At 43.5% G+C, this 23228-nt stretch overlaps 1 protein-coding gene across 2 annotated transcripts; it reads left to right on the top strand.

Annotated features, from left to right (window-relative positions):
• Positions 1–671: 671 nt before the first annotated feature.
• On the top strand, positions 672–12061 carry LOC142804166 (uncharacterized). Of its 2 annotated transcripts, none has more exons than XM_075890811.1 (5): positions 672–1076; positions 6033–6087; positions 8231–8319; positions 11457–11616; positions 11714–12061. In XM_075890811.1, exons 1-5 carry the CDS (start codon positions 930–932, stop codon positions 11974–11976), a joined length of 714 nt encoding a protein of 237 aa, XP_075746926.1. In that variant the 5' UTR covers positions 672–929; the 3' UTR covers positions 11977–12061. The 2 variants fall into 2 exon arrangements, with proteins under 2 accessions (XP_075746926.1, XP_075746927.1); XM_075890812.1 differs by having other exon boundaries at positions 940–1076; positions 6025–6087.
• The last annotated feature ends 11167 nt before the right edge of the window (positions 12062–23228 follow it).

Here is a 23228-nt window from a genome sequence, read left to right as displayed (position 1 = left end):
GTATGGCATACACACCACGTGTCAAGCTTTTGCAACATCTAAAGAGACTAAATATGGAAAGTTGCCTTTGTAAGTTAACATGACAGTACCAAATGGAGAAGCCACACGAGAGAACAATTCATCGTGGGCTAAAGAATGTGTTTTAAATATTATACACAGCTTTGCAAGATAATATCGACGAGTTTTACTCGTCTAGGTGTGGGAGGTGTAGGCCTGATAAAATACGATGTTGCTTCAGAGCCTTTCTTTCGTAATATTGCAACTTTATTCAACTCTTTCAAACGCGGCACCGTAAATTTCTACTGGGTGCTCGAACACGGCAAGCAGGTCGCGGGGCAAAATCTTTGTAACATTTTATTACCGAAACAGCGATACTAGCAATGCTTGAGCTGCACTTGCTGTTTTCTAAATTGTAACCTCCTCAATCTCATCACTGTGGTCAGGAAACAGAGAGGAAAAGTACAGCAGTAGTACGTAGAGAAATATTCAATTTCAAGCCCTTTAGCAATATCATCTGAACAAATTGCCAGTTCACTGTTGAATTCTCGATGGAAACAAACAGCTGATCAGGGACGCAAGCTTGGCTTGGCACTGGCTTGGCTGTTCATACAGAGCCAAAAGCCGCTGCAGGAAACTGGATTGCGGATCGTATTGAGACAAAATAGTTTATACATTTTTGTTTTCTTTGTTTCATTTCTCTAATTGCTCTTGTGATGGCGTGGACCGCGCTTCGTGATCTCACGTACCGGCGCACTGTTTTTAAGTTTAGTATGGCGCACGATAATACATGATTGCGTGCTTTAATTTAAAAAGGTTCGCGAGTATGGCAGCAACACTGCAATGTCGGGAAGAGGCACGGGGAAGAGGATAGTAGTAGAACCAGTAGCAGCTGCATGCCCGGGTGGAGCGACTGATGCCCAGATAGAGGAATGTCAACCCGAAGCCTTTTGTGTTGGCCGTGCTGGCAGTTCCGCCGACTTTATAGAAAGAGACGACCCCGTCACTTGTCCTCTTCTCTTTTCCTTCGGGCATCAGCGACAACATTGACGGACGACGTCTTCGACTTCACCGTGCACGTGAGTATAGGTTGGTTTTTCATTCGAGTGAATTCTTGTTCAGATTTGCAACTTGTCGACTTCATCCTGATCACCTGTCACCGGCAATAAGTCACATACGTGTGATATTTAGGTGAAATAAATGATAATGCACATTTTCTGCTCCATTTGCGTGACTTAGCTACACCAGGACATGAGGTAAAGCCTTTGTCGCCTAGCCACTAGCAGGCAAGATCGATCACTCGCATCCTTCAGTTCACGAATCAACGCGCCTGCCTTAAAATTAGTAAGCTGCTCGCAAAGAAATCTTACCGAGGCAATTTTGTTTTCTGTGAACAATGCACCGTAGATTTGTCTTGAATAACAAAAAAAAAAACTTGAAAAATAAATGTCGCAACCTTTCAGAAAACGCCGTGTCTAAGAGCTAGACGCGGCATTTTGTAAAAGGCTCATTAAATTCAGTATGTTTTCGTAGTTTCTGCTTGAAATTATTATTGTCTATGAATTTCATGGCCCAATCTTTTGCTTTGGCTGAAAATCTCGGCGGCAAAAACTTTGTTCAGTGTCCCTTTAAGGGCAGGTGTAGATGCCATCATTTCAGTCGCAAATCTTTTTGCTAGTCGGTCGGCTGGTTAACAGTAAGGGTACTAACTAGAGTTCCAGATTTCATCAGCAACACATCGTCATGGCTTCATCAGATGCTGCATTATATACATTCTATCCTCGTTTTTAAATAGGTGTACCGTATGGTCCACTGTTACAGGAAACAAGCGAGCTCATGGACAGTGAGCCATGTGGTGCTAACTGGCAGCGAGGCTTGTGAATGGAACGCATGCGCATAGAATCGGGGTGCGCCCAGTTTTGTCTGCCATTTCTCCGCCTGTACGCATGACAGCATTGGAAAGCGCATCCGTATTTTAGCTGCACAATTTATCTAGCCCAGTGCCTCCTGCTTCAGGGATTTCCTGTGAGCACAAAAAATGCATGATTTTAATCGTTGCTGCAGTGTTTTGCAAGTTGTCACCGTAAAGCACATCATATTTTTCGCATAATGCTCGCTGCAACTAGCAAGTTTCGATGACTCAAAATGCTGTTCAGGTCTGATGTAGCAAACATTTTAAGCTCGTCCTCGTGACCATGAAATATTGGTTTATTAAATAATGGAAGGCAGAGTTGGTATCAGTTGATTTACAGTGTGAAAATGAAAAGTGCGAAGGACCGTGCCTCGCAAGTAAGCCCCGAGAGCATGAGCAGAGAAGTAGCAGATGAGGATGCTCATGCGCTGCATTTCCAAATCTCACCAGCACTAATGCTTGACGGACTGCTGGCCACGCACTAGCGTGTTCTTTCTGAAACAGGACTTTGGCCCTGTAAGCAAGTTCTTGAAGGGCATAAGTAAAACGTAGAATGGGCCCCCTAAATGCACCCATCCTTGAACCATTGGGCTTATGAATTAGTGCCCTTTTCAAAATACAACTATTCTGAGCTATAAATTGTGGCAGAACAGTGCACGAAGTTTAAAAATGGGAAAAAAGTCTTTAAATGTCCCCTTTATACATAGTGTTCTTGTGATGTCACTTCTGCCGTTGTCGCCCTCTCCCGCCATGCCCGGGTAACTCCCTGGGTACCTACGGCAGTTCACGTGCTGCAGTGCGGTTTGTTGGGGGCTCGTCATCTGTTGCTGTGAACGATGTGGAAGCATTGTGGTTTTTTGTTGTCTTACTTTAACTAGCTCATTGGATTAGGAAGGCCTCGCTCGTTCACTCGATACAAGACCAGATAATCAAGATGTGCGACACATATACCAGCCACGGCGTACACCGGCTGCCCGCCACAACCTATGAGGGCCTATTATCTTGCTTTCACTACAAATTGCCTGGCCCAAAAACAAGTGAAAGCTCAAAATCTCTCGAGCCGCAATTTTAAGAGTGGTTGTGCGAAGCGCAGCTGCTCCCATCGAAAACTAGTCGTGCAGAGCTAGGCAAGTTTACAAGAGATATAATAGTATGAATATATTGTCACGGCCTACGTCACCAAAGTAGCAATGCCCCCCCCCCAAGTGTTTTAAACAGTGCTGATGTTGAGCTTGAGCCTCTTTGATTGAAATTTGTGGAAATAGTCGAGGAAAATATAATACAAGGCAGATAGGGACTTTGCGTGGTGTGTGCCGCGGTAATGCCAGTCATCACTTTATTTTTCGCGTATGCTTTAACACACTTTTCACTTTGTATTTTGCTTTTGTTGTACGCTAATGTACAGTGGAATCACTGAACATGATAGAGACCATGTATAGAATTAATTGACTAATTAAAAAAAATCCTGACGCCCAACTTGAACCGATCGGCTATACTTCAAAGTGAACTAATATTGTTTCCCATTCTTTATAGTTTGTTTCAATGCAATACCAAATCTCCGCGATCACCATCACGATTTTAACCGCCTTCCTCGCCATCATGATTTTAACTGCGGACAAGTTTGTATGTACAGTATCTTGGTAAGCTATATCTGTTTGCAGGTAAATACTTGGCTATGGCACTTACCCGTAATGAAGTTGCACCTGAAGATGCAAATATTGCAAAGTTTTTTCAAGTAGCTTTTGTTAATCTGCACCAGCCAAATACGCTGGTACTTTTAGGAAAATCGGAATGTGCGTTCTCAATTTCAGGTTATAACTTTCAGCGAAGAAACACCCTAAGCTCTGCTCCCTCTGCGTGGACTACTAAATCAACTTGCCTCACTAGCAGCTCATAATTTCTCAAACTTGCATCGTGAGGCAAAACTAAACGGGTGCAAGCACGAGGAGACAACATGGCAGTTGTAGGCGATAGATTCGGTTGGTGCCCGGGCATGTTGGTGGCGCATTTCGGAAGTGACGAAAAGGCGCTGCGAGATGCACGTGCACACTTTGTATAGTTGCTGTATTGGACAGCAAACTTTTTTTCTTATCTGAGCAGTTTTACCAAAGGAAGCTTCATCATATGGCGTGATAAATGAAGTGAATCCACAGGTTGAACCACATCATAGCCTCGCTGTGCTTTTGTACTTTCTTTAGCTCGCAAAATTTATTTGTACATATAAGTGACAACTTGCCAGTAATAAGGCAGCACTTGTTTCTTTACCATATGATCATCTCCGGTGTGCTGCTGCCTCAATATTTCGAATTCTAAGCATTTACACCATTGTATGCTAACTTTTCCTTCAAAGTGAGACAAGCCACATGTGTATCGTAGATCAAGAAGCATGCCAGTTTTACGTACTTGCAAGGTAAACATCAGAAATGCACAGTTGATCAAAAATACTAGTTTAATGGTGCATCTACATAGCAGAGCACCTGTGGCACCTCGGGAACAAGATAATGCCACATATGTTACAAGAGATAATTAAAAAAGACAGGGGACGTTCCGTGAACAAATAGAAACAAAAATAAAATGGCACGGTGCAGTGAGCGAAGGCGGCAAGGGGGGGGGGGGAGCCCGTGGGACTTCAGCAGATGAACGTAAGGTGTGTGTTTAATATGTGGAAGAAACAAAAATTCATAATTTTGGTGACTGAAATGAGGGTGACTTAGTGAGTGCGCTCATGACGAGAGTAAACACGGTTATTTTTTTTTTTTCAAATCTCTTTTGAAAGCCACAAGAAATCTGTATGTGGTGCAGCCTAACAGAAGGTCCGTGAAGGCAAATTATGAATTCGTCCTTGTACAAAGGCCTATTGTTTTTTTTTTTTTTCATGCGCACCATCCCCGCCGCGGTGGTCTAGTGGCTAAGGTGCTCGGCTGCTGACACGCAGGGCGCGGGTTCGAATCCCGGCTGCATTTCCGATGGAGGCGGGAATGTTGTAGGCCCGTGTGCTCAGATTTAGGTGCACGTTAAAGAACCCCAGGTGGTCTAAATTTCCGGAGCCCTCCACTACGGCGTCTATCATAATCATATAGTGGTTTTGGGACGTTAAACCCCACATATCAATCAATCAATCATGCGCACCATAAATAGTGCTCAAAATTTAATTGCATATGTTGTTTTCATCCTCGTTGTATTCCGTGCTGTTTATGATGTAAAAAAAAAAGTAGCACGCTGAAGTGGTGCTGCTTTTGGGCAACAGTTGAAAATGGCGGGGTGCATGAATGCGGAATACTGCCACTTACACTCAAATCACTCTTGTGGTCACCTCCCACTGTTGCATATTTCACAGCTGCATATTTTCTTGCTAGAAAAATTTGATTTTAGGTGTTTCACGCCATTTTCCATGTAACTATTCCACAATTGCACACACTGATCAGCAGGCTTTCAATTGCGCTGAAGGACACAGGTGCCATAAAATTCATAGTCGATTCTTTCAAGAAACCGTATGTAAAGGCTGAAGCTTCATGCGTACATACACACACACATACCATATTGTTTTTTGTACTTTATGAAAGCTGCGAAGGTCTCATGTGCCTCCAAGCGTAACCTGTCTTATTTATTCTCCATCACCGCAAAAGTTTTGTGAGTTTCAAATAAAAGTACTTTGCGCATGGCCACTTTTGGGTAATCTTTTTGTGTAGGTGTTATTTGAGCAGCCCACAGTGTTTACTTTATAAGCCTGTATGTATATGTTGCATTATAAGGATGCAGAATGTGTGTAGCTGTGCAATATAGATGAAGTGTAAAAATTAAGTGTGTCTATTGTAGTGTTCTTGTAACCAATCTTACCCCCTATTCTAGGACGTCCCTCCACTCAACGCTTCACCTTCATTTGAGATGGCTGATGGGAGCGCCGTCTCTAAGCAGAGAAAATTGCTGCATGTCAGCAATAATCTGCTGTGATTCTCGAGTAGCGCAGCGTCGCTTTCAAACGAGCAGCGGCACAGTGCTCAACTCTGTCAAGTGAAGGGTGAAAGTCGAGTCGGGGAGCGTTTATGAATATGGGGGTTAGTTTTGTTGTCTTGTTAACCTGCCATTAACACTGGATTGATGCTACTTTGCTCTAGCTGTACAGTGCTCTCCAAGGCTCAAGGAGGCACCGCACGGGGAAGGCTCGGAGCAAACCATGCGTGAGTTTCCTTTCATTGTTACACTATGCACGTATTAAGTGATAGACTTTAATGTATGCTATTTGTATTGTGCAAGTTTTTGGGGACATACAACTTCCAACACTTATATGTTCTGACGAAAATCACGCAAGAATGAGAGAAGCTTGTGCAAAAATTATGCAAGAGTGTAAGAAGCTTTTGCAGAAGTCTGTGAAATGAAGTTTTGAAATTTTGTGGCAATGTGTCATTGTACAGTGGTCAACAGTCTTGCTCAGCATGCTTGACTGTAGGGCTCCCGGCTGCACAGGCGCATCTACGGAGTGCCTGATGCATGATGGGCCAAATGTCAGCCTGCACACTGGTGCCTCTTATCCCCGTTTGTCTGTTACATCAGTGTCTCTTGTAAAAGGGATCAACTGTGCTACCTTTTTTTTTTCGAATGTAATAAGTTCTTTTTCCAGATTATTGTTGTTTTAAGGTAGAGCCTCACATTTCTATCAAATACTGAAGATTCTATCTTTCCTTCTAGATGCTATGAAGTCACTTCTTGTGTTACAATAGAGTGAACACTGTTATGAGAAAAGCTACTTTATGGAGTTAACTCACTCCATATTGACTTAACACACAGAATTGGTGAAAACTACACTCCATTCCAGCTGCATTAGGAATAATATTCATTTGCATACTTCTGTTTCTTTTGTTTGTTTGTTGGCTGGAGGTTTGGAGTATAGGGTGGCCAGAGGGCACTGTGTAGTCTTTCTTCATCTTCCCAATTTTGTGAACATCAATTGATAGCCGTATGGGAAGCAGCCAGCATGCTGAAACAGCGGTGCAAGCATGCAAGATCTTCACCATTGCATGCAGTCAGTTGCTGTGAGCAACCTACTGCATACAATTAACTGCGAGTGGTGAACTAACGCTGCAATATGTGTGCCTCTTGGAAAGCTGCAATGGTAAAGTGCCACAATCGTATAGTAACATTGATAACATCGCAATTTGTTTGTTGAATAATTTTGCAACAGAATCAATGGAGTTTCGGATAAATTTGTGTATCTGCCTGGTTCATCGAAGCTACAGAGTTAAATGCGGTATATACTCGCGTATTATGTGTACTTTTTTTGTCAATCCGGTCATGTGTGAAGCTAGTAGGAATCGCTGGCCTAAAAGCTCAACTTGGAATATATGTTGCAGGCGCCGTCACAGCTGTCTCAAAGCGGATTGTCATTTGTTTGCTAAGCCTGTTCAAATGCCCCCATTTTCTTGAAGTTCTTCCAAACAGTGCTCACAAAAACCAGTTCCCACGACAGGGTTATACCAGAGAACATAAGTACTCTCCAATAATTGTCGGGAACCCAACGTAAAGTAAGATGCAGACAAGATGCCAACACAGTGCTGTGTGTGTCGCCCTTCATGTGTGTGTGTGTCCATTCCTTGTCCCAGTCTTCTATTGCGTTGTGTTCCCTCCGATATCTAACCAACACACCCAAGCTTCTATGCTAAGTCTTATTCAACGCACTCTTCTGCTGGCTCCCATACTGAATATTGCATGTCGAAGAACTCCACGCTAATGTGCTTAGCGGTAGCACGGTTTCAGTTTTCTTCGGTAAGCTTTATAACAGCAATCTGCCTCGTATATAATTATTGTAGCCTATCACAAGGAACGGTAAAAACGCAATGGCCAGATGGCGAAACTGAAAAAAAAAATGAGTGCGAAAATCTGCCTCATCTAGTTGATGTGACAGGTTCTTGCACACGTTCAACATCTGTGCTGTGTCTCGGGAATACATTCTTGCCGTGGAAGAGGTGGGAAGATAGGAGGCAAACCTTTAGGCATTTCGGACTACACATAAACAGGTTTCAGTTTTCAAGTTCGATATTCTAGGGAAAGCATAAAAGTTCATGGAAGAAGGGACCTTGCACTCAGTCCATTTTGTGTAAGACTGCACTCGCCTGCTCGACAAGAGATGTGCCTGACCAGAGCATCATGAAGTCAAATGTGTCTGTGTGTGTGCTGGCAAGGTGGCTCGGGCTGGTTGGGGAGGGCAAAGTATGCGAGCAAAAAGTTTCTTGTAGTAAAGCAGGCTGGCTAATTATACTGGTGACCAAATTATGTGAGGATGCAAATTGTGCGAGTAAATATGGTATGTACTGTTGTATGTTTCAGCTCTATTGCTACGGATCCTGCGGATCCAACTTGGCATCCGGCAGCAACAAAGAGAGGTTCTGCAGGAGGTGCGACAGCTGAAGCACAAGGTACGGCTCTTGTCCGTGCCTCAGCACGCCCAGCCAGCACAGCACCCCTCTGACCTTCCCCGGCTGCCTGCTGGTACAATTGGAGAAGTGGAGGCAGCAGAGGCAGCTGTGCAGAGTAAAGCTGTGGCTGCGGCTTTGGTGTATATTTCTTGATTTTTAATATGCCTATGTAACATGCAGAAATTTAGTACTGCTTTAAGATACTGTGTTTCGGGAAACAAACTAGTCAGGTTATCTCATGAGCCACTGTACTACAGTCGAATATGAATAATTCGTACAAATTTGTTCAAATTAAAAGAAGTTCAAAATAATGAACGTTACCGTAATTACTTGAATCTAACACGCACCTTTTTTTCGGTTAAGAGAGTTCATAAATCGCATGTGCGTTAGAATCGAGTACGAAAAAAAAAACTGAATATGGTCATTCTATTGGCATCGCCACTTACAAAATGGCCGCCCCCTACGTGCGTCGGCATGGCGCGTCGGTCATTTCTGCCTACGTGTTTCCCATGTGCGGCACTTCATACGTGTGCTGAGGAGTTCGTCATCTTGTAGTACATTAGCATCGACGGCATGGTAGGGCCGACTCCAAAAACTCGAGTGCACCACAATGCTGCTTCTAAAAGAAAAGTCGTCGCGTGTGCCGGAACGGACAGAAATCGGGTCGCATCGCGGTCATTCGGAGTTCCCGAAACGTGCGTGCGGGACTGGCGAAAACAAAAGCAGAATATTGTCGACAGCAAAGATTCACGCAAGGCTTCAGTGGACCACAGCAGGGTCGGTTTCCACAAATTGAAGAGCTGCTCTGCGAGTATGTGATTAAGCAGTGAGCGGCACAGCGGCCCATGACGACAGAGCTGCTCCAAGTGCAGGCTATGCAGTTAGCCTTAGAAAAAGGGCTAATGCAGAGCCATTTTAAAGCGAGCAGGTGCTAGCTAACGAACTTTATGAAGAGAAAAGGCTTTTCCCTCCGAAGGCGAACGGGCATATGCCGGAAGTTGCTGGAGGAGTACGAAGAAAAGCTTCAGAGTCTTCAGAGGTTCCTCCTAAACTTGCGGCACAACAACGGCTACCTGCTTGGGCAAATCGGGAATGCCGATCACACGCCTCTTTACTTCGACATGCCTGGCACCTCAACCGTCTAGGAGAAGGGGGTGAAGCAAGTTTGTGTACTGACATCGGGCCAGGGTAAAACTAGAGTGACAGCAACGCTCTGTTGCACGTCAGATAGGCATAAGCTTCCCCCGTACTTCATATTTAAACGGAAGACGCTCTCAAAAAGAGTCGTTTTCGCTAGTGGTGTGATCAAGCGGGCCAACGAGAAAAAAGGGTGCGCGTTGCAACCGATGTCTTTTTTTTTTTTTGTCGTGGAAATCGGGCGCGCGTTACAATCGAGGGCGCGGTAGAATAGAGTAAATACGGTAAACGAGCGGAGGACTCACCATGCAGTGATGCATGTGCATGGAGAAGTTTTCACAAATTACAGGACATCCGTCATTAATTAAAGTAGTCAATACATGTCTGTACTCGTTGGCCTTGCAACGAGTCAACAAGTTTTGCGTGCAGTTTGCAAAGCATTTGTACTTCGGCTTCAGTATTCTCCTGGCAAAAGAAGTTGCGCGCGGCAATGTCCAGTGCTGACACTCTTCGAAGACAACTGTGTTTCCACTGTTACCATCTGCGCTGCAGCCGGAGCGTGGCCAGCACATGATGAGAATGGAGGAGCGTCTCCACCTGGAGAAAAGCAGATCGGCATTCGAGAGAGAAACACTCCGCGGCAGCTTTTTTTTTTTCTCTCTTCATGCGCGGTGTTGAAAGGAGAAGAGTCTCTACATAGCAGGAACGAAAAACAGGGAAGCGTGACACCGGCGCGTTGCAGATCGGCATGAGAGAGCCAACTCTCTGCGACAGCTTTTTTTCCCCTCTTTCTCTTCATGCGCAGTGTTAAGAGAAGGGTCTTTACGTGGCAGGGACGGAAAAAGCCAAAGCGGGGCACAGGAATGTTGCAGATTGGCATTTGGCAAACATTCCACCGCAGTCTTTTCTTTCCTTTTCTTCATTTTCTTCTTCAAGCACAGCGATGAGGTGTCTGAAGTGCCACCGCAGGATTGGGCGGGGTGCTGAGAGCATTTTCGGAGCGCGGTATAGCTTTGATAGGACCACAGCGTCAGTTCGAATTAAATGTGTTGGAATTAATGAGATTCGACTGTATTTACTATAGTCTGTGAAGTCTGAGTGAACTGTCCTAAGCTAGCAGACGATGTAGGCGGCATCGTGTGTTTGATGGGCAGTGACTAGCAATAGCCTGCTTAAAACAGACATTCAGTAATTTTGTTTATTTATCACCCTATTTCGTGTCCGCTGCGGCTCTCTCTACTTTGAGCTACAGTTCACCCTGCCTTGTGTTAGCCGATTTCTTACTTTTTTAAAAATCTAACATGCACCCAATTTCGCAGTGTGAAGAAAAATGCACCTTTGTTTATTGTGATGAGATTTCTATAGCGACAGGCCTCTTTGTTGGCTATCACAGAAAAATATAAACAGCAAATGGTGCGACCATCTAGTGCGACCTTTATTTTTCTATCGGTTTCATCTATGACCAAGATTTGGTCGCTCTAAGGTTGCCTCTTAGTACGCCTTGATCATGTTCATTTATCTTGTTGTGCTCTGCTTACAATGCATTGATTAAAAACATGTCCAAGCTTCTTTTTGAATTCCACATATTTTATCGTTTTTCACCTGTAGAAGCTACTCCTGGTCAACATTCAGGCAAAGACATTGTAACCTCGAAGAAACGTGTATTGGAATTTGAGCACTGTACAAAGTAATTATACTATTTCATAGCTAGAATCAATATTTATTAAGGGTTATAACAGTGTTGTATTTGATTTCATAACAGCGAAACTGCATTCAGAGAAGGACTCTGAAAGGTTCTCACACTGAGTGTGAGAGGGCTGATGTGGAAACCATTTTAGGTCAAGTCAGTTGAAGTTAGCGTAAAAAAACAATGAAATGTGGTGATGCCCAAAAATTCAAGTTGTTGTTTTCAGTGTCCTCTTCTTGCAGATTTTTATCATGAAAACATTTCGATGTGCTGTTGCGTTTACCCCATCTATGCTTCTTGCATTTTTTTACAGCGCAAGCACCTCCTGCAGATTGGGGGACGTGGCCTTCGAGAAATTAGTGTGAATGCCATGAAGGCTGTATTGGCACATGACGTGCAAGTGCTGTACAGCCTTCATGGCAGAAAAGGGAAAAGGGCCTTTGTGAACCTGAGGCTCTGTAGATTAGTGACAGGTTAGACTTGTTCATTGTTTTATGTGTGTGTACCCTTGTGTATTCTCTGTACTGCAGTGCTTCATGTGTACTATGGTATTTCTGTTCTTGTATGCAGATGTCATCTGCCAAAAAGCAGGGTGCGACCAGGCGGAGGCCCTCAACTTTATTAAGAGGTGGCTGCCAGGGTCTGGTGATCGCTGTGGGGGCAGGAAGCGGCGCTTCAGAGAAGCATTTGTTGTGGAGCAGCCCGATGATCCCCACTCTCAGAGTGCAGATTATCGGCTGCTCGCGGCAGCTGGCTTCCTGCCCAGCCACAGCAGCCAGGGCCTTGACAGCACCACTGTCACTGTGCCCCCAACGCAACCTGACCTGCAGTAGAGCGGGCCTTTTTTAGTTGTGTATATATATTTTTCAATGTATACATTTTTTGTTGTACCAAATAAATAAAAAAACAAAGAATAAATAGTCTGCAGACTGTCGGTGGTGCACTGTTCGGCTAGCTTATGCTGATTCGGAAGCACCATCACCATGTTTTAGTTACAAAAAAATGCTCTAAACTATGAATATTCTCGATTACCATGTGGGGGACATATGTGGGGATTGCAAGTGGGGGCATACGCTTTCAACATTTACTTCCTAACGACTTTTTTCGATCTGCTGTACCAAATACCAGTACCAAATAAAGCACTCGCTATTGCAAAAGATAAATTGGTAAAAAAATAAACTACACTTCTAGTGTTAGCAAAGGGAATGAGGTATAAAAGATGAAATAGATGGAGTAACTGCTTTCAGTTCTCAGCATTCAATTTTCTGTTGTCCCAAGTATACAGGGCTGCAAAGCTACAAGAGTGGGTCATCGAGGCATATTGTTTAAATCTTCCGGTAAGAAAAATTCCCTACTAATAATGGTTACATGATGGCAAGCCAATCAGTAGCCAATATTCGTCGTGCAGGAAACAGCGGTGTAATAACGGCATTTGATTGGCTGCAATGTGGCCCTGGATAGGTCCAATGTCGGTCGTACATCCGTAGCCAATATTCGTCGTGCAGCAAACATCGGCGTAAAAATGGCATGTGATTGGCTGAAATATGGCCCAATGTTGGCCGAACATTGGCAGCTTTGTCGGCAATACGATGGGCCTTCGTCGGCCCAATGTTGGTTGCATACTGGCTAAAACATCGGCAAAACGTCGGCCCATCATTGGCTTGAACGTCGGCCCGACATTGGAAGAAGTTGCACTTCCGACGTCGGCCCGACGTCGGTGCCGATGTTAGCCGATGTTGGTCCAAGATTGGTCCAACGGCGGCGTGCTGCCTGGGGAGACTAAAGACTCCACAACTAGAGACTCTACAACTAGAAACTCCGAAACTAGAAACTTCACAACTAGAAACTCATACACTAGTGACTCCATAAGTAGAGACTACCTAACTAGAAACTCAACAACCAGAAACTGCACAACTAGAGACTCCGCAACTAGAAACTGTACAACTAGAAACTCCGCAACTAGAAACTCCGCAACTAGAGACTCTGCAACTTGAAACTCCGATTACAAACTGCACAACCAGAGACTCCACAACTACAGACTCCACATCTAGAAACACCGCAACTCCAAACTCCACAACTAGAAGCTCCGACTAGAAACTCCACAACTAGAGACTCCACAACTAGAGACTCGACAACAAGAAACTCCACAACTAGAAACTCCGCAACTGGAAACTCCAGAACTAGAAACTCCACAGCTTGAAACTCCACAACTAAAAACTCCACAACTAGAGACTCCGCAAATAGAAACTCCACAACTAGGTACTCTACAACTAGAAACTCCACAACTAGAAACTCCACTACTAGAAACTCCACAACTAGATACTCCGCTACTAGAAACTTCAAATCTAGAGACTCCGCATTTGAAACTCCGCAACTAGAAACTCCACAACTAGAGACTCTACAACTAGAAACTCCGAAACTAGAAACTCCACAATTAGAAACTGCACAACTAGAGAATCCGCAACTAGAAACTCATTAACGAGAAACTCCACAACTAGAAACTCCACAACTAGAAACTCTGCAACTAGAAACTCCACAACTAGAAATTCCACGACTTGAAACTCCACAACTAGAACCTCCACAACTACAAACTCCACAACTAGAAACTCTAATTACAAACTGCAGAACTATAGACTCCACAACTACAGACTTCACAACTAGAGACTCCACAACCAGAAACTCCGCAACTAGAAACTCCACAACTGGGAACTCCACAACTAGAAACTCCACAACTAGAGACTTCGCAATTGTAACTCCGCAACTAGAAACTCCACAACTAGAAATTCAACAACTAGAAACTCAACAACTAGAAACTCTGCAACTAGAAACTTCACAGCTAGACACTCCGCAACTAGAAACTCCGCAACTAGATACTCTGCAACTAGAAACTCCACGACTAGAAACTCCACAACTAGACGCTCCACAACTAGAAAATCCAACACCAAAACCTCCACAACTTGAGACTCCGCAATTGGAAACTCCAGAGCTAGAAACTCCACAACTAGAAACTGCACAACTAGAAACTCCACGACTAGAAACTCCAGAACTACAACCTCAAAAATTAGAAACTCCGCAACTAGAAACTCCACAACCAGAAACTCCACAGCTTGAAACTCCACAACTAGAAATTTCACTACTAGAAACTCCACAACTAGAAACTTCGCAACTAGAAACTCTGATTACAAACTGCACAACCAGACACTCCACAACTACAGACTCCACAACTAGAGACTCTACATCAAGAAACACCGCAACTCCAAACTCCACAACTAGAAACTCCGACTAGAAACTCCACAACTAGAAACTCCACAACTAGAGACTCGACAACATGACTCCACAACTAGAAACTCCGCAACTGGAAACTCCAGAACTAGAAACTCCACAGCTTGAAACTTCACAACTAGAAACTCTACAACTAGAGACTCCGCGAATAGAAACTCCACAACTAGATACTCTACAACTAGAAACTCCACAACCAGATACTCCACAACTAGAGACTCTACAACTGGAAACTCAACAACTAGAAACTCCACAACTAGAAACTCCACAACTAGATACTCCACAACTAGATACTCCGCAACTAGAGACTCCACCATTAGAGACTCGACAACTAGAGACTCCAGAACTAGAAACTCCGGAACTAGAAACTTCACAACTCGAAACTCCACAACTAGAAACTCCGCAACTAGAGACTCCAAAACTAGAACCTCCACAACTTGAAACTCCGCAGCTAGGAACTCCACAACTAGAAACTCCGCAACTAGAAACTTCGATTACAAACTGCACAACTAGAAACTCCACAACTAGAGACTCCACAACCAGAAACTCCGCAACTACAAACTCCACAACTAAAAATTTCACAACTAGAAACTCTGCAACTAGAAACTCCGACTGGAAACTCCACAACTAGAGACTCGACAACTAGACACTCCACAACTGGAAACTCCACAACTAGAGACTCAAATACTAGAAACTCCACAACTAGAAATTTGACAACTAGAAACTCTGCAACTAGAAAATCCACATGCCACACACTCCTCATTTAGAAACTCCACAAGTGGAAACTCCGACTTCAAACTTCACAACTAGAGACTCCACAACTAGAAACTCCACAAGAAGAAACTCTACAGCTAGAAACTCCACGACTAGAAACTCCACAACTACAACCTCCACAACTAGAGACTCCGCAACTAGAAACTCCACAACTAGAGACTCTGCAACTAGGAACTCCGCAAAGAGAAACTCCGCAACTAGAAACTCCGCAACTAGAAACTCCGCAACTAAAGACTCCACAACTGGAACTCTACAAATAGAGACTCCACAGCTAGAAACTCCACAACTAGAGATTCCACAACTAGAGACTCTACAACTAGAAACTCCGAAACTAGAAACTCCACAACTAGAAACTCCAACACTAGTGACTCCATAAGTAGAGACTACCTAACTAGAAACTCTACAACCAGAAACTGCACAACTAGAGACTCCGCAACTAGAAACTGTACAACTAGAAACTCCTCAACTAGAAACTCCGCAACTAGAGACTCTGCAACTTGAAACTCCGATTACAAACTGCACAACCAGAGACTCCACAACTACAGACTCCACATCTAGAAACACCGCAACTCCAAACTCCACAACTAGAAGCTCCGACTAGAAACTCCACAACTAGAGACTCCACAACTAGAGACTCGACAACAAGAGACTCCACAACTAGAAACTCCGCAACTGGAAACTCGAGAACTAGAAACTCCACAGCTTGAAACTCCATAACTAGAAACTCCACAACTAGAGACTCCGCGAATAGAAACTCCACAACTAGATACTCTACAACTAGAAACTCCACAACTAGAAACTCCACTACTAGAAACTCCACAACTAGATACTCCGCTACTAAAAACTTCAAATCTAGAGACTCCGCATTTGAAACTCCGCAACTAGAAACTCCACAACTAGAGACTCTACAACTAGAAACTCCGAAACTAGAAACTCCACAATTAGAAACTGCACAACTAGAGAATCCGCAACTAGAAACTCTACAACTAGAAACTCCGCAACTAGAAACTCCGCAACTAGAGACTCTGCAACTGGAAACTCCGCAACTTGAAACTACACAACTAGAAACTCATTAACGAGAAACTCCACAACTAGAAACTCCACAACTAGAAACTCTGCAACTAGAAACTCCGCAACTAGAAATTCCACGACTTGAAACTCCACAACTAGAACCTCCACAACTAGAAACTCCACAACTAGAAACTCTAATTACAAACTGCAGAACTATAGACTCCACAACTACAGACTTCACAACTAGAGACTCCACAACCAGAAACTCCGCAACTAGAAACTCCACAACTGGGAACTCCACAACTAGAAACTCCACAACTAGAGACTTCGCAATTGTAACTCCGCAACTAGAAACTCCACAACTAGAAACTCAACAACTAGAAACTCCACAACTAGAAACTCTGCAACTAGAAACTTCACAGCTAGACACTCCGCAACTAGAAACTCCGCAACTAGATACTCTGCAACTAGAAACTCCACGACTAGAAACTCCTCAACTAGACGCTCCACAACTAGAAAATCCAACACCAAAACCTCCACAACTTGAGACTCCGCAACTGGAAACTCCAGAGCTAGAAACTCCACAACTAGAAACTGCACAACTAGAAACTCCACGACTAGAAACTCCAGAACTACAACCTCCACAATTACAAACTCCGCAACTAGAAACTCCACGACTAGAAACTCCACAGCTTGAAACTCCACAACTAGAAATTTCACTACTAGAAACTCCACAACTAGAAACTTCGCAACTAGAAACTCCGATTACAAACTGCACAACCAGAGACTCCACAACTACAGACTCCACAACTAGAGACTCCACCATTAGAGACTCGACAACTAGAGACTCCAGAACTAGAAACTCCGGAACTAGAAACTTCACAACTCGAAACTCCACAACTAGAAACTCCGCAACTAGAGACTCCAAAACTAGAACCTCCACAACTTGAAACTCCACAACTAAAAACTCCACAACTAGAAACTCCACAACTAGGAACTCCACAACTAGAAACTCCGCAACTAGAAACTTCGATTACAAACTGCACAACTAGAAACTCCACAACTAGAGACTCCACAACCAGAAACTCCGCAACTACAAACTCCACAACTAAAAATTTCACAACTAGAAACTCTGCAGCTAGAAACTCCGACTGGAAACTCCACAACTGGAAACTCCACAACTAGAGACTCAAATACTAGAAACTCCACAACTAGAAATTTGACAACTAGAAACTCTGCAACTAGAAAACCCACATGCCACACACTCCTCATTTAGACACTCCACAAGTGGAAACTCCGACTTCAAACTTCACAACTAGAGACTCCACAACTAGAAACTCTACAGCTAGAAACTCCACGACTAGAAACTCCACAACTACAACCTCCACAACTAGAGACTCCACAACTAGAAACTCCACAACTAGAGACTCTGCAACTAGGAACTCCGCAAATAGAAACTCCACATCTAGAAACTCCGCAACTAGAAACTCCGCAACTAAAGACTCCACAACTGGAAATCTGCAAATAGAGACTCCACAGCTAGAAACTCCACAACTAGAGACTCCACAACTAGAGACTCTACAACTAGAAACTCCGAAACTAGAAACTCCACAACTAGAAACTCCAACACTAGTGACTCCATAAGTAGAGACTACCTAACTAGAAACTCTACAACCAGAAACTGCACAACTAGAGACTCCGCAACTAGAAACTGTACAACTAGAAACTCCTCAACTAGAAACTCCGCAACTAGAGACTCTGCAACTTGAAACTCCGATTACAAACTGCACAACCAGAGACTCCACAACTACAGACTCCACATCTAGAAACACCGCAACTCCAAACTCCACAACTAGAAGCTCCGACTAGAAACTCCACAACTAGAGACTCCACAACTAGAGACTCGACAACAAGAGACTCCACAACTAGAAACTCCGCAACTGGAAACTCGAGAACTAGAAACTCCACAGCTTGAAACTCCACAACTAGAAACTCCACAACTAGAGACTCCGCGAATAGAAACTCCACAACTAGATACTCTACAACTAGAAACTCCACAACTAGAAACTCCACTACTAGAAACTCCACAACTAGATACTCCGCTACTAAAAACTTCAAATCTAGAGACTCCGCATTTGAAACTCCGCAACTAGAAACTCCACAACTAGAGACTCTACAACTAGAAACTCCGAAACTAGAAACTCCACAATTAGAAACTGCACAACTAGAGAATCCGCAACTAGAAACTCTACAACTAGAAACTCCGCAACTAGAAACTCCGCAACTAGAGACTCTGCAACTGGAAACTCCGCAACTTGAAACTACACAACTAGAAACTCATTAACGAGAAACTCCACAACTAGAAACTCCACAACTAGAAACTCTGCAACTAGAAACTCCGCAACTAGAAATTCCACGACTTGAAACTCCACAACTAGAACCTCCACAACTAGAAACTCCACAACTAGAAACTCTAATTACAAACTGCAGAACTATAGACTCCACAACTACAGACTTCACAACTAGAGACTCCACAACCAGAAACTCCGCAACTAGAAACTCCACAACTGGGAACTCCACAACTAGAAACTCCACAACTAGAGACTTCGCAATTGTAACTCCGCAACTAGAAACTCCACAACTAGAAACTCAACAACTAGAAACTCCACAACTAGAAACTCTGCAACTAGAAACTTCACAGCTAGACACTCCGCAACTAGAAACTCCGCAACTAGATACTCTGCAACTAGAAACTCCACGACTAGAAACTCCTCAACTAGACGCTCCACAACTAGAAAATCCAACACCAAAACCTCCACAACTTGAGACTCCGCAACTGGAAACTCCAGAGCTAGAAACTCCACAACTAGAAACTGCACAACTAGAAACTCCACGACTAGAAACTCCAGAACTACAACCTCCACAATTACAAACTCCGCAACTAGAAACTCCACGACTAGAAACTCCACAGCTTGAAACTCCACAACTAGAAATTTCACTACTAGAAACTCCACAACTAGAAACTTCGCAACTAGAAACTCCGATTACAAACTGCACAACCAGAGACTCCACAACTACAGACTCCACAACTAGAGACTCCACCATTAGAGACTCGACAACTAGAGACTCCAGAACTAGAAACTCCGGAACTAGAAACTTCACAACTCGAAACTCCACAACTAGAAACTCCGCAACTAGAGACTCCAAAACTAGAACCTCCACAACTTGAAACTCCACAACTAGAAACTCCACAACTAGGAACTCCACAACTAGAAACTCCGCAACTAGAAACTTCGATTACAAACTGCACAACTAGAAACTCCACAACTAGAGACTCCACAACCAGAAACTCCGCAACTACAAACTCCACAACTAAAAATTTCAGAACTAGAAACTCTGCAGCTAGAAACTCCGACTGGAAACTCCACAACTGGAAACTCCACAACTAGAGACTCAAATACTAGAAACTCCACAACTAGAAATTTGACAACTAGAAACTCCACAGCTTGAAACTCCACAACTAGAAACTCCACAACTAGAGACTCCGCGAATAGAAACTCCACAACTAGATACTCTACAACTAGAAACTCCACAACTAGAAACTCCACTACTAGAAACTCCACAACTAGATACTCCGCTACTAAAAACTTCAAATCTAGAGACTCCGCATTTGAAACTCCGCAACTAGAAACTCCACAACTAGAGACTCTACAACTAGAAACTCCGAAACTAGAAACTCCACAATTAGAAACTGCACAACTAGAGAATCCGCAACTAGAAACTCTACAACTAGAAACTCCGCAACTAGAAACTCCGCAACTAGAGACTCTGCAACTGGAAACTCCGCAACTTGAAACTACACAACTAGAAACTCATTAACGAGAAACTCCACAACTAGAAACTCCACAACTAGAAACTCTGCAACTAGAAACTCCGCAACTAGAAATTCCACGACTTGAAACTCCACAACTAGAACCTCCACAACTAGAAACTCAACAACTAGAAACTCTAATTACAAACTGCAGAACTATAGACTCCACAACTACAGACTTCACAACTAGAGACTCCACAACCAGAAACTCTGCAACTAGAAACTCCACAACTGGAAACTCCACAACTAGAAACTCCACAACTAGAGACTTCGCAATTGTAACTCCGCAACTAGAAACTCCACAACTAGAAACTCAACAACTAGAAACTCCACAACTAGAAACTCTGCAACTAGAAACTTCACAGATAGACACTCCGCAACTAGAAACTCCGCAACTAGATACTCTGCAACTAGAAACTCCACGACTAGAAACTCCACAACTAGACGCTCCACAACTAGAAAATCCAACACCAAAACCTCCACAACTTGAGACTCCGCAACTGGAAACTCCAGAGCTAGAAACTCCACAACTAGAAACTGCACAACTAGAAACTCCACGACTAGAAACTCCAGAACTACAACCTCCACAATTACAAACTCCGCAACTAGAAACTCCACGACTAGAAACTCCACAGCTTGAAACTCCACAACTAGAAATTTCACTACTAGAAACTCCACAACTAGAAACTTCGCAACTAGAAACTCCGATTACAAACTGCACAACCAGAGACTCCAGAACTACAGACTCCACAACTAGAGACTCCACCATTAGAGACTCGACAACTAGAGAATCCAGAACTAGAAACTCCGGAACTAGAAACTTCACAACTCGAAACTCCACAACTAGAAACTCCGCAACTAGAGTCTCCAAAACTAGAACCTCCACAACTTGAAACTCCACAACTAGAAACTCCACAACTAGGAACTCCACAACTAGAAACTCCGCAACTAGAAACTTCGATTACAAACTGCACAACTAGAAACTCCACAACTAGAGACTCCACAACCAGAAACTCCGCAACTAGAAACTCCACAACTAAAAATTTCACAACTAGAAACTCTGCAGCTAGAAACTCCGACTGGAAACTCCACAACTGGAAACTCCACAACTAGAGACTCAAATACTAGAAACTCCACAACTAGAAATTTGACAACTAGAAACTCTGCAACTAGAAAACCCACATGCCACACACTCCTCATTTAGACACTCCACAAGTGGAAACTCCGACTTCAAACTTCACAACTAGAGACTCCACAACTAGAAACTCTACAGCTAGAAACTCCACGACTAGAAACTCCACAACTACAACCTCCACAACTAGAGACTCCACAACTAGAAACTCCACAACTAGAGACTCTGCAACTAGGAACTCCGCAAATAGAAACTCCACATCTAGAAACTCCGCAACTAGAAACTCCGCAACTAAAGACTCCACAACTGGAAATCTGCAAATAGAGACTCCACAGCTAGAAACTCCACAACTAGAGACTCCACAACTAGAGACTCTACAACTAGAAACTCCGAAACTAGAAACTCCACAACTAGAAACTCCAACACTAGTGACTCCATAAGTAGAGACTACCTAACTAGAAACTCTACAACCAGAAACTGCACAACTAGAGACTCCGCAACTAGAAACTCCTCAACTAGAAACTCCGCAACTAGAGACTCTGCAACTTGAAACTCCGATTGCAAACTGCACAACCAGAGACTCCACAACTACAGACTCCACATCTAGAAACACCGCAACTCCAAACTCCACAACTAGAAGCTCCGACTAGAAACTCCACAACTAGAGACTCCACAACTAGAGACTCGACAACAAGAGACTCCACAACTAGAAACTCCGCAACTGGAAACTCGAGAACTAGAAACTCCACAGCTTGAAACTCCACAACTAGAAACTCCACAACTAGAGACTCCGCGAATAGAAACTCCACAACTAGATACTCTACAACTAGAAACTCCACAACTAGAAACTCCACTACTAGAAACTCCACAACTAGATACTCCGCTACTAAAAACTTCAAATCTAGAGACTCCGCATTTGAAACTCCGCAACTAGAAACTCCACAACTAGAGACTCTACAACTAGAAACTCCGAAACTAGAAACTCCACAATTAGAAACTGCACAACTAGAGAATCCGCAACTAGAAACTCTACAACTAGAAACTCCGCAACTAGAAACTCCGCAACTAGAGACTCTGCAACTGGAAACTCCGCAACTTGAAACTACACAACTAGAAACTCATTAACGAGAAACTCCACAACTAGAAACTCCACAACTAGAAACTCTGCAACTAGAAACTCCGCAACTAGAAATTCCACGACTTGAAACTCCACAACTAGAACCTCCACAACTAGAAACTCCACAACTAGAAACTCTAATTACAAACTGCAGAACTATAGACTCCACAACTACAGACTTCACAACTAGAGACTCCACAACCAGAAACTCCGCAACTAGAAACTCCACAACTGGGAACTCCACAACTAGAAACTCCACAACTAGAGACTTCGCAATTGTAACTCCGCAACTAGAAACTCCACAACTAGAAACTCAACAACTAGAAACTCCACAACTAGAAACTCTGCAACTAGAAACTTCACAGCTAGACACTCCGCAACTAGAAACTCCGCAACTAGATACTCTGCAACTAGAAACTCCACGACTAGAAACTCCTCAACTAGACGCTCCACAACTAGAAAATCCAACACCAAAACCTCCACAACTTGAGACTCCGCAACTGGAAACTCCAGAGCTAGAAACTCCACAACTAGAAACTGCACAACTAGAAACTCCACGACTAGAAACTCCAGAACTACAACCTCCACAATTACAAACTCCGCAACTAGAAACTCCACGACTAGAAACTCCACAGCTTGAAACTCCACAACTAGAAATTTCACTACTAGAAACTCCACAACTAGAAACTTCGCAACTAGAAACTCCGATTACAAACTGCACAACCAGAGACTCCACAACTACAGACTCCACAACTAGAGACTCCACCATTAGAGACTCGACAACTAGAGACTCCAGAACTAGAAACTCCGGAACTAGAAACTTCACAACTCGAAACTCCACAACTAGAAACTCCGCAACTAGAGACTCCAAAACTAGAACCTCCACAACTTGAAACTCCAC

This window comes from Rhipicephalus microplus, chromosome 3, assembly GCF_043290135.1.
Source record: "Rhipicephalus microplus isolate Deutch F79 chromosome 3, USDA_Rmic, whole genome shotgun sequence".
In the NCBI taxonomy this organism is placed as follows: Eukaryota; Metazoa; Arthropoda; class Arachnida; order Ixodida; family Ixodidae; genus Rhipicephalus; species Rhipicephalus microplus.
This window is presented reverse-complemented; position numbering and strand designations above follow the sequence as displayed.

Coding starts and splice junctions, on each gene's coding strand:
- LOC142804166 (XM_075890811.1), top strand. CDS start 930: ATGTCAACCCGAAGCCTTTTGTGTTGGCCGTGCTGGCAGTTCCGCCGA. Junction 1,077..6,032: donor TCTTCGACTTCACCGTGCAC/GTGAGTATAGGT, acceptor CTAGCTGTACAG/TGCTCTCCAAGGCTCAAGGA. Junction 6,088..8,230: donor AGGCTCGGAGCAAACCATGC/GTGAGTTTCCTT, acceptor TGTATGTTTCAG/CTCTATTGCTACGGATCCTG.